The sequence below is a fragment of the Furipterus horrens genome, unplaced genomic scaffold, assembly GCF_987537825.1.
Source record: "Furipterus horrens unplaced genomic scaffold, mFurHor1.1.pri manual_scaffold_13, whole genome shotgun sequence".
In the NCBI taxonomy this organism is placed as follows: Eukaryota; Metazoa; Chordata; class Mammalia; order Chiroptera; family Furipteridae; genus Furipterus; species Furipterus horrens.
Genome location: NW_028327183.1, coordinates 52,028,010 through 52,040,761, shown reverse-complemented (window position 1 = coordinate 52,040,761; position 12,752 = coordinate 52,028,010). Strand labels below are relative to the sequence as shown.

The following is a 12,752-nucleotide window of genomic DNA, read 5'->3' as shown; positions in this document are numbered from 1 at the left end:
AAGCTTTTCCTTGGAAGTCAAAACTCGCTTTACATCAGAGAACTCATTCAGGAGAGAGACCTTTCAGGTGCAGAGTATGTGATAAAGCCTTCATGGCTCAGACACATCTCACTGTGCATCAGAGAACTCATACAGGAGAGAAGCCTTATGAGTGCTCAGACTGTGAGAAGGCCTTCTCAAAAAAGGCTCAGCTCATGGTCCACCTGCGAGTTCACACAGGAGAGAGACCGTATGGATGCAGTGAATGCCAACAAGCTTTCATCCAGAAGTCAGACCTCACTAATCATAAGAAGACTCACCGTGGACTAGGGAAAGCCCGTGAATGCAGTGAATGTGGGAAGGTTTTGTCTTCTAAGTCAACGCTCATTGTACATCACAGAACCCATACAGGGGAGAAACCCTTCAAATGCAGTGTGTGTGATAAAGCCTTCACATCAAAGGCACATCTTATTGTACACCAGAGAACTCATACAGGAGAGAAACCATACGAATGCCTGGATTGTGAGAAAGCCTTCTCTACGAAGGCACATCTCATGCTTCATCAGCGAGTTCATACAGGAGAGAGACCTTATGGATGCAATCAGTGTCAACAAGCTTTCATCCAGAAGTCGGGTCTCACTAACCATCTGCAAAATTGTCACGCAAAAGTGAAATCTTACAGATGCAGTGAATGTGGGAAGGTTTTGTCCTGTAAGTCAACCCTCATTATACATCAGAGAACCCATACAGGCGAGAAACCCTTCAAATGCACTGTGTGTGATAAAGCCTTCACGGCTAAATCCTATCTTACTGTGCACCAGAGGATTCATACAGGAGAAAAACCATATGCATGCTGTGATTGTAAGAGAGCATTTGCTACTTTGTCAACTCTCATTGGTCACCGGAGGACTCACACAGGAGAGAGGCCCTATGGATGCAGTGAATGTCAAAAAGCTTTCTTTCGGAAGTCAGCTCTTACTAATCATCAGCAAACTCAGCACAGAGAAAAATCCTCTATGTGATGACTGTGGAAATGTGAGCAAGTTTTTTCGATGAGTCTTATCTGCTCAAGAGACTCATGGAGAATAGAAATGCCCTAATTGCTGTGTTTATAATAGACCCTGCTGATACTTCTGAAGGAAAGACACCTTATAGATGAAATGAAAGTGGCAAGTCTTCCATTTGAAGACATCCCCTCATTTTACCCTAGGGAACTCACCCCTAGAGAAATATCCTAAATGCAGTGATTTATCAAAAGGTTTCACTTGAAAGTCAGGGGCTATGCATTTAGAAGCCAACACCTACGGATGCAGTCAAAAGTAGAGGAATTTTTTTTCAAATCGTATTTGTTATACATTAGGATATTCATTCAGGACAGGGACTCTACAGTTGTGGCAAATGCAGGAAATCTAAGAAAAATCACATTAAGTTGTACATAAAAGAAAAAATATCAGGAATGTTGTGATAATGAGAGCATTCCCCAGAAAGTCAAAACTCAAACATTTTATACAGGAGAGAGACCCTATAGATGTGGTGAATGTGGTAAAGTCTTCCCAGTTAATGCATATCTTCCTTATATAAAAATATCTAGATGTCAAAGCTCACTAATCATCAGCAAACTCATATAATACATCAATCCTATTGAAACAGGGGATGTGGAAGGCTTTTGAAAGGGGGATTTTATACCCCAGATACTTAATTCAGGAGAGAATCCAATGGATATTGTTTAAGTCTGCCTTTGACCACAAATCACACCGCACAGCAAAAATGAAATAGCATGAATTGCAGTGGGGTCTAAAATTCTTTATTTACACATCAGAGTTCTTTAGTTACCCATTAGCTCACATAGCAGAGAAACCCTGTTTCCAGATAAGAAAGTAATTTCTAGATTCCATGAAGGTATTAAATCCTTAATCAATCCTATTTCAATTGTACTCCATCACGTATATTACAGAAATACTGTGATTATAGTCACTGAAAATGCTTTCTGTGGAGGACTGGCTACCATTAAGTATCATAAGCTCTTAAAAATAGAACTTGGTCTACACAGAGATTTTAAGAATGCAATGAATGTGGCAAAAGCATTAGTAATGTCACTTTTTATTTTTGTATGTTGAGGATTTATTTCTGCACATCTAGCTATATTCTAAATTGTGATGCATGTTACAGTTGATGGAATGTCATTATCGGGGCTTTTCTGTGTTTGATGGAGTTTTAGATTTGAGTGATTAAGTAAACTTGGAAACTATACACAGAATGAAGTAATTTCAGAAGGGTTCAACATAATTGTTGTAGGAAGGATTCCAGAATATTCTACCACAAATACTAAACATTATCACTGTGCAAATACAATGCCATTTGATTATATGAAAAAAAAATAGAACATAATGAGGATCATTTGAATAGTGACAAAGGTTTATAGGGGTTATGTTATGGTCTCTACTATCTGACATAGGCTTTTATGTATTTAACTTTTATTTTGGGAATTACATGAAGGAACATAATGTTCAAGGTTTACTTATTCTAGAATACTGAGTAATATATTCTAGTATAAATAGCAGTGTTCTTTCTTATAAATCAAAATATCTTGTAATAAGTTGAGTAATTAACAAGAAGTCTAAGAAATTTTTACCACAAAGTTTGCTCTTTGCTTTTACTATCATTCTGCCAATTGTGATGCTCCATCCTGACTTGAAGCCTGTATTTTTCTAGAGCCTTAGTTCTTAAATATCCAAAGGTAATAAAGACTTACATGAAATGCTAAAAACAAGCAATTGAAGGGGGGGGGGAAGACTTGGAGTTACATGTGCAGAGTTCATGTGTATATTTCAAGTGCTGTGTCAGCCAGGAACTTTATATTTATTATGATGATGTGTCCATGGGTGGTACAAACACTTCCTCTCTTAGCATTTCCTTAAATGCCTGGTGTTAGGAATAACATTGCAGAAATTGGAACTCTTGAGCATTGCTGGAATGTAAAATGGCTCAGTTGCTGTGGAAAACAACTCGGCAGCTCTTCCAAAAAGTTAAACTGAGAACTACTGTGTGACCCAGGGTTTCCACTTCCAGGTATATACCCAACACAACTGCAAACAGGCACTTAAATACTTGTACATGAACGTTGATGCCACTGTTCCCAGTAGCCAAAATGTGGAAACAACCTAAATTGCCATTGATGGAGAGAGAATAAAAATGTGTGTACATACATACATACATGTACATACACACACAAAATACTAAACTATACAAGTATTAATGCATATTATAACATGAATAAGCCTCAAACAGTATGCTGAGTGGAAAAAGCCAGGCATAAAAGACCACATATTGTATTTCTACTTACAGGAAATAATGTAGAACAGGTAAATTTATAGAGACATAACGCAAGTTGGTGGTGACCAGGGCCCAGAGGGAAGGAAGCATGGAGACTGATAGATTCTTGGGTACATGGTTTTCTTTTAGAATGATGAAAATGTTTGGGATCTAGATAGAGGTGGTGTTTGCATAACACTGTGAATGTAAATATCACTGAACTGTGTATGTGAAATGGTTAATTTTATATTATGTGAATTTGTACATCAATAAAAAAATTTTTTAAAAGAATTAACATTTCAAGAACCCTGGCCCTCAAAATGCATTAATCATCAACATCTGTTTATGAGGGGGGAAAAAACTGCTTGGCAAAACAGGTGTAAATATATCTTCTTTGACTTAACAGATATTAGCTACCAAAATGTTAACAGCTGACATATTTAATGATGAAATTTTAAAGACGTCTGGCAATGGGACACACACACCTGCTGCCACTATTTCTGCTAAGTCCTCTGTTCGGGGGTCTTAAGCAGCACAGCTAGACAATAATAAAAACTAAAGGACTTAAAGCTGGAAATGAAGAAACACAGTTGTCAGTATTTGCAGATGATGTAATTGCCTATGTGGGAAGACAGAAGAGTGCACAGACAACCACGTAGAATGAGAGAGCCCAGTAGGATTGGTGGGTACTTGGTCAATCTGCAACTTCAGTTGAGTGCTAGGTACAAGCAACAGAACATTTTGGAAAAGTACTTTGTTTACAATAAAAATTACAAAAGAATTTGAAAAATTTCTACTACTTTACTGGAAGATCTTTAGGATGACAAAATAAAGGAAGACATGGACTGGTTATTAAACGTAAAGGCTCAGTATCACAAAGATAACTTTCATTTCCAATAATTGTCTGTTAAGTACCAAGATGCAGACACTGTTGAACATGCAAGAACTTAGTAAAATTCCTAAGAACTTGCTAACAAAATTACTGGAAGATGAATTTTACCATAAGATACGAACAGATAAATAATGGCAAAAGAAATGAGCGGAAACACTGAATCCATTTAACCACAGGTAAAAATCCTTCGGTAGATTTATTATAACTTCTGCATGAGAATTTTAGTTACAGAGCCTGATGGGTCTTGTTACAATTCATGCTGAGGGGGAAACGTGAGAAGGAAGACATAAATAGATCACAAAATGCAGAGATACTGGAGGTAATAAAACTGATTTGCAGGTGGATCTAATTAGTCCCAGACTCTAACCAGAACTTTGACTATTATTCTTCAGGCTCAGCTGCTTTCTTTACCTTTGGGGGCACAATTTCCATTAAGTATGTGTGTCTCTCATGATATCCCAACAATACTGCATTATATATTGATGCAAGATCTTATTATATATGACTTTCTTTGTTCCCTGGTATACTATACTCACATTAAAATGGAAAAAAGCAGAATCTTTAAGGTACTTGCTACTCACCGACATACAAACATCCTTGTCGGTGAAGATGGTATTAAATCCACCTCCAGGGGTATTTTAAGCCTTATGTGTGTTTATGTGTGGGCATATTGCCTAGAAAAAGACTCAATGTAAAAAATTCAGTCATAACTATGGTGCCTCCAGATATGTGGTTGACAGCCACATGGGAGGACGGCTGAAAAAGGTACAGATGAAATTCAGTTACCATTGTTTCAAATATATTTGCTGACCCTGTTCTGTGGGCCAACTACTCTGCTGAGTGCTGGGTCAGCAGAGGCAACAGAACAAAAATGCCTCCTGCTAATACTGAATTTGAGCTCAAGGAGTGAAATAAGAATTAACTACAAAATCTTATGTAAATAGCAGAAAAAGACCTGGAGGAAAACTAAAGAATCTCCCCCCCCCCCACCCCCCCAGCTCCTGAGAGAAAATAACTGGTAGTACCTAACAGGATGAAGCATTAGTGATGGCCTCTCAGATAGAGGCATTAACTCAGACCAGAATGACTAAGAGTGATCTGGTCCACACACTGTGGAAAATGTTGCAGCAAAAAGAAGAGGATGTTAGATGCTCTTAAAGTAGGAACAAGCTTGAAAACTCCAGTTATCAAAAGAAACACTGTAACTGGAGTGTACTGGACGAGAAGTGGGTGATGAAATTGGGACTTTGTCTTTTTTCCTAAATACTCTAGGAAACCATTTGAAATCTTTTCTGTTTCTCCTAAGTTTGTTCCTAAGATGTTTAACTTTTGGTTGGTTTTGTAAGTAGGATTTTCTTTTCCTGTTTTCCTGATTATATATTATAACATTATTATTTGTGCATATATGTTCTGTATATTAATTTTATAGCTTGCTACCTTCCTGCATTATTTCATTAACTTAGTTTTAACATTGTTTCTCTAGGATTTCTTGCTATATTATTTCATCTGCAAATATATTTTTACTTTTTACATTTCTGTGCTGTGTTTTCTCTTGTATAATTACACTGACTCATACTCACAGTACAATATTAATTATTAGTTGAAATAATGGACCTCCTTGCTTTGTTCCTGCAGTATTTCCCCTTAAGCAAAGTGCTAGTATATAAATACAAAATCATACTGAGGAAGTATCCATAAATTCCTATTTCCTTTTTAAAAATCAATAGTTAATTTTTCTTAAAGGCTTTTCTTCTTAGATGTATCATGTCAGGTTTACATGATCAAGGTGTGGTGAATGCTCTTAATAAAATTGCTGTCCTTGCATCCCTGGTATGTGTCTCACATGGCTGGCCATGTGTATTAGTTTCCTAATGCCATGTTTCTAGTATGATTTTATCCTTGGCTCATATTTTATGAGGAATAATGCTCTAAATTTCTATACATAAGCAGCACGCTTAATCCTGTATTTATTGCTCATTGCTAAAGCAATCCTATATTTATTACTGATTACTGACATGCGCACATTTTATAAGGGCAGGAGAGTATCATGGATGACAGCACGCCTGATATGCATGGTTACCTTAGGGAAGAGAGGACTAGACTGACTAGAAATGAGAGGCAGGGGATACAGATGAACTTGTTTTTCTATAGATTGTTGTGTTATTTTATTTCTTGTGGTATACATATTAATCCTATAACTTAGAACAATTTAGTAACTTATAATAAAAATTTCTGTATATCACCACTGAATCACTAAGTGCTGGAATCCCAAATGCATGTTTCCACAATACCATTTATATCCTTCATTCATGGCATGACTTATATTTTATTCATGTTAGATTTTACATATGTATCTTCCACACTAGGTTCTGTGCCCTTAGGAACAGGGATCCAGGTCAATTAATCTTTGTATATCTGAGGAATGACAACCCGTTCTGGCATATAGCAGATGTTAGAACACCTTTTGAAGTGAAAGATAAGGCTGCATCTTGGAGGCCATGTCCTGAAAGTGTATACCAAAGGATTTGGGAAATAGACTGACTAATGAACCATTTTCCATGGCTGTATGAGCATAAACGGAAATATGACTTGATGACTACTCTGAGTAGCAATTTTAAGCTCACTGGTGTAGAGTCCCTGCCTCAGAAAAGTAGTTTTTACTCACAAAGGGCAGTTCTGAGGGCCCAAGAGTCCCTGTCAAAATTGGGAACATTGGAGCAAATCCGTGACTAGTCCTGTCACACTGAGTTGTAACTCAATACCTTCAGGGTCTTTTTTAAAGTTCTTTTTTCTGTAATCCTCTAAGAATGACTTTTGGTGACTTGGTCCTCAGGCTACTTTTCCTGGTCCAGACTGGGATTGGGGTCCTGGGGAATACATTTCTTCTCTTAACCATGCTTCCACATTCTGCATTGGCCGTGCACTGAGGCCCATACACTTGATTTTCACCAACATGGCTGTGGCCAACCTTCAAGGGGACCCCCCACATGATGTTTATGTGGGGGGGGGGGGTGACACACATCCTGGACAACACTGGGGGTAAACTTGTCTATTATATCCACAGAATGGCCCGAGGCCTTTCCCTCTGCACCACTTGCCTCTTGAGCCATGTTCAGGCAATAACCATCAGGCTCAGAACTGCTCAAAGGTAGAGCTTGGAAGGACACTGGTTCTTCCTGCTTTCTATGTCGGATCTCCAACTTGCTCATAAACATCTTTATTCCTATGAAATTAAAGGTTCATCAGCACAATTCTACCAAAACATGGGATTATGGATTGTGCTTTTCTAAAAACCCTACACCTGTTGCTGCTGCGAAGTACACGCTTCTAATGACTTTATCAGATGTTATGTTCATGGGACTCATGACCGGGGCCGGTGTTTACATGGTACTTCTACACCAGTGGCTCTAACTTTCCTAAGGCCGCGACCCTTTAATACAGGTCCTCATGTAGTGGGGACCCCCAACCATAAAATTACTTTCGTTGCTACTTCCTAACTGTAATTTTGCTACTGTTATGAGTCATAATGTAAATATCTGATATGCAGCATGTACTTTCATTATTACAAATTAAACATAATTAAAGTATAGTGATTAATCACAAAAACAATATGAAATTATATGTTTTCTGATGGTCTTACGTGACCCCTGTGAAAGGGTTATTCGACCCCCAAAGGGGTCGCGACCCACAGGTTGAGAACCGCTGTGCTACACAGACATCATCAGAGAGTGAAGCATCTTCACACGCTCAGAAATGCCCAGAGATTTTCCCCTAAGTCAAAAGCCACTGAAACTGCCCTGCTTCTAGCAAGCACCTTCATTTTGCTTTACTTCACCAATTCTACCTTCACAATGTATACTGTTGCTTTTTTCAAATCTCACATCTGGATTCGGGACACCACCCCCTTTCTGACAGCATGTTATCCTACCTTGGGCTCCCTAGTATTGTTGCTTTGAGATCCCCAAACACCAAAATTCTTCTCTTAAATGGTGACTTAAAAAAAAAACAAAAAAAAAACATCCTGAATTACTTGTGGTTCCATTCACAAGTATCTCTTTTCTTCGAAGAATCTGGTTATTCACTGATCAAGCAAGGATGTACTGATGTCTAGAACACGACAGACATACAACTGACATACTGAAGATGAAAAGACTTGTGTGACATTGACTTAAATGTGTAGACACTTTCAGCTTCACTCAGAAAGCAGTCAAATAAATACAATTCTGCATAAGTGTTAGCACAGTCTCGATGCTTTGTGAATTTTTTTCTTTGAAATATTTGATGGAAACATGGAAGTAGAGTTGGACAGAAAAAATTTGGGGACACATCTGAATTTGTAATGGTTTATTATGGTAATTATTAAATTGGATGCAGCACTGTGTATAGATAAAGAGCAATGTCTTTGTGTGCCAAAGACAACTATAACCCATGGGAAGCAGCATAATCACTACTGACTTAGGGTATTCGCTTGGAAAATTAATAGATTGCATCCTATTATTGTGTAAAAATAAATGAGAGGATGAAGTCAGACTTCCAAAATAGTATATTGAGGGCCTCTGTAAATCCACTCTTCCAAAAAAGCAACATAAATACTGGGAAAATTGTCAAAGTCAACTTTTCTACAATTGCAGTAAGTAACCAAAAGTTTACAACAGTCTGAAGAGCATTTAGTCAAGAAAAAAGTTTGGGTGCTGGCTGGTGTGGCTCAGTGGGTTGAGTGCCGGCATGTGAACCGAGAGGTTGCCCGCTGGATTCCCAGCCAGGGCACATGCCTGGGTTGCGGGTCAGATCTCTGGTTGGTGGCATGTGAGAGGCAACCTATTGATGTTTCTCTCCTTCTCTTCCCCCCTCCCTTCCCCTCTCTCTAAAAAAATAAATAAAATATTTGGGTCACAGGTTCTATTCTCGGTCAGGGCACATACCCAAGTTGTGGGTTCAATTCCTGGCTGGGGTGTGTCTGAGAAGGCAGCTGATTGATGTTGCTCTCTCAGGTCCATGTTTCTCTCTCTCTCTCTCTCCTTCTCTGAAAGCTATGAAAAAATGTCGTTGGGTGAGGATAAACAAAAAACAAAAAAAGTTTGAACCTCAGTAAAAACTGTGAGTTATATATAGTTTTCATTCTGTTTACTCCCATCCCTTTCCCTGGCTGGTTTGGCTCAGTGGATTGAGCGTCGGCCTGCGAGCTAAGTGTCGCTGGTTCGATCTTCCAGTCAGGGCACATCAGAGAAGGAAAACTCTGACTCCAAAAAACCTCCGCTGCCTTGCGGCATACCTCTTCAGGGGAAAGGCTAAGGGAGTAAACCCCGACAGAAAATCCGGAGCCGGAGTCCCTAAGGCGGTTTGATGTTGTAGTCAACACCGGCAACTCCTGCGGCGCACCTGAAGCCAAGCTGTATTGACTCCGTCTTTCCCTTGGACCCTTCAGCTGCGAAGAGAGGGGGGGGTCTGCTGCATGGGCAACAGCAGACCCTCCATATCACCCTGCCCAGGCTCTGTAGCTTCAGCTTCACTGGAGAGGACACTCCAGCGTCATCGCAAGATGTCGATTCAACACGGGAGGAGACAGATACCGTGTCACTCCCGAGTCGGACTGCACAGCCATTCTCGGCGGTGCAGATAGACTCTTAAGAAGCTACACCATCGTCTCTCGAGACGGACGGCTGCCAAACGAACTCCCATCCCTGTTTCCCCAGCTCTGCACTAGCCATGGAAAAATGTTAGCCTCACAAGTATAACCACCATGAAACCACTTTTTAAGAACAATCAGTTTAAATTTTTAACTCTGCAGTTGCTTAAGGCTGTAGTACAAACTGGTGTAAACAAAAGCCCAGTCAAAAATTTTGTTTTATATATTTTTAAAGAAACATCCCATCCATTCTCCCTTCTACATGTAGAGACAATTTTCATATCAGAAGGCAATATGGCTCTCTATGGGCATTTTATTTATTTTTTTAAAGGCTTTATTTATTTTTAGAGAGAGGGGAAAGGAGGGATAGGGAGAGAAACATCAATGTGGAATGGGTTGCCTCTCACACGCCCCCAACTGGGGACCAGGCCTGCAAACCAGGCATGTGCCCTGACTGGGAATCGAACCAGCGACCTTTAGGTTCTCAGGCTGGCACTCAATCTACTGAGCCACACCAGCCAGGGTCCAGCCAAAAAATTTTAAAGGAATATGTGAAGTATATGATGTTCACAAGGAGCTATTAAACACTGACATATTCCTAAAGATCTAGAAAGCCACATACATTCACAGGGATGTATATATGCCCGGGAAATACCTGAAGGGCACCAATAATTCACCTCTTGGTGATCCTTGAAATCCTGCAGCAGGAAGAGAATGCTCAGGCAGAATTGTAAAGCGCCTGAGCATTTAAGTAGGGCCTCAACACACACACAATGTATCCCTTGGCAAAGGGTAGAGGACTTACTGACTCAAGGTGACTAAGAAAATTTCTGATCAACCATTAGCTAACCAAGAAGACACTTCAGTAATCATGCATTATGGGAAAACAGAAGGTACAGAATTGGTCCAGCAATGTCACTAAACAAACTACAACAAACCAGCAACAGCAACAAGCCCTGGGGAGGCGGGGGACGTGATCCTCAATGTATAATAGTAGCATTATATTGTCTGAAATATCTAGCCTCAACAAAAATTTGTGATAAACGAAGAATCAGAAAAGTTTGGCTCATACACAGGAAAAAAAGTTCACAGAAACTGTCCTTTAGGAGTCTTATAAGTCAGCCTTACTACACAAAGACTTTAAATCAGCTATGTTCAAGGCACTAAAGTAAGTCATCTTCAGAGAACTAAAGGACAGTCGATAATGTTTCACCAAAGGAACTTGTGGCAGAGGTCAACCGTATTACACTGGCTGTCTGGTGTCCTCAGAGCTTCTTTATGGGGATTGTGAGGCAGTGGAAAAATAGGAAGTTTAAAAAATTTACAATATAATGATTAAACAAAAACTACCAGAATTAATAAGTTTTTCTAGTTTGCTTGGTATAATATCAATATACAAGTCAACTGTATTTCTACTACCAACAGAGTGAAACAACGAAATTATAAAATATCATTTACAAGAGCATTAAAAATATGACGTATCATTAAGTTAATCTAATAAAATTTACAAGACTTTTATAAGGAACATCAACTTTATTCAGAAACATTAAAGAAGACCTAAATATGCGCGGTGATACACACTGTTTGTGGATTTTAAGACTTCATATTGTATAGGTGTCGTTACTCAAAATGATTTATAGATTCAGTGCAGTCCCAATACGAATTCCACTTTTTTTCTCTGATGGAAGTTGACAAAGTTAAAATTTTATTTGAAAATATAAAGGGCCAAAAGAACAAAGATACTCGTGTAGAGAAACAATATGGTCAGATGGACTTGTTCAGATTATAATACTGGGAGAGATCCCATAGGGAGGTAATACATAGTATTGGCCTGGAATAAAGAAACAGATCCATGGAACAGAACATTGGAGATCAGAGTCATACAGACAGGGAGGGACACGTGATCTGTGACAGAGATATCACTACCAAGCAGTAGATAAAAGATCGACATGATGCTCCTGGAATAATTATCTATACCTAGGAAGATGACCGGTCCACAGTAGTCAACGAAACAAATGACTGGCCCATTTTTTTTTTTTTAATGTATCTCAGTTTTATCTCGTAACATCAGAAACAAGTGATATTTTCTCGTCCTGCATCGCGGCTGCCACTGTCACACCACAACCATTTTTGCCTCCCGTCCTTGCCCCCTCCCTGTGTCTCATCACGAGGCGCACAGAGCGCTCTCCTCCTACCACCTCTGCGCCATGTCCAGTTCTAGTCTCCTAACCCCCACCTTCCAGACGTGTCACCGGCGCCTTACCTCTTAACGTTCGCTCCAGGCCCGGCCGTTATTGTACGGACCCGAAGGTCTGCAATATGGCCGCGTCTTTTCTGCGTTTTCAAAAGGGCTCCGAGACTGCCCAGGCGCGGCCATTTTCTGCAGAGGCCTGACGCGTGACTGCTGTAGCTTTTCGGGTCCGGTCGGAAGACGTCGGCCCAGAGCGCAGAAATGCTGCTAAGCATGCGCGCTGATTGCTGACAGCCGGGGCGGAAGGAGCAGAACCCAAGGGAAGCACTTGTGAAAAGAAGACAAAGGATCGGTTGAGCCTTCCCCTTTCCGGCCCGGTCGGCGAAAACCGGTGGCCCATCTTGGCCATCTCGCTCTCCGTACGGCGCTCAATCCAAAATGGCGGACCCGGGTCAAACATGGCCGCTCTCGCCCAGCGCGGCCATATTGGAAAACTGGGCACCAAATCAGCGCTCGGAGGTAGGTCCCTCACTTCCGGAGTGCTACTGAGTCTGCGCAGTAGCACGAGACACGGACCCGCCAGACATGGGATCAGAAGCGGAAGTGGCGTGTGGAAGCTTGGCTTCCTCGGGTCCCGTCACAATTCTCATTCGAATGTACGTCTGATTTCTGCGAGCGTCTTTAAGAATCCGGCGCCGGGGGGATTCCGTGACGGGAGATGGGCTCTGTGGTGGGTATGCGTGGGTGGGGGG

General features: G+C 40.4%; 1 protein-coding gene across 1 annotated transcript; it reads left to right on the top strand.

The window, feature by feature from the left end:
- The first annotated feature begins 66 nt into the window (after positions 1-66).
- LOC149995269 (uncharacterized) lies at positions 67-1,013 on the top strand. The gene has a single exon (XM_090260308.1). It carries the CDS (start codon positions 93-95, stop codon positions 999-1,001), a length of 909 nt encoding a protein of 302 aa, XP_090116434.1. The 5' UTR covers positions 67-92; the 3' UTR covers positions 1,002-1,013.
- Positions 1,014-12,752: the final 11,739 nt, after the last annotated feature.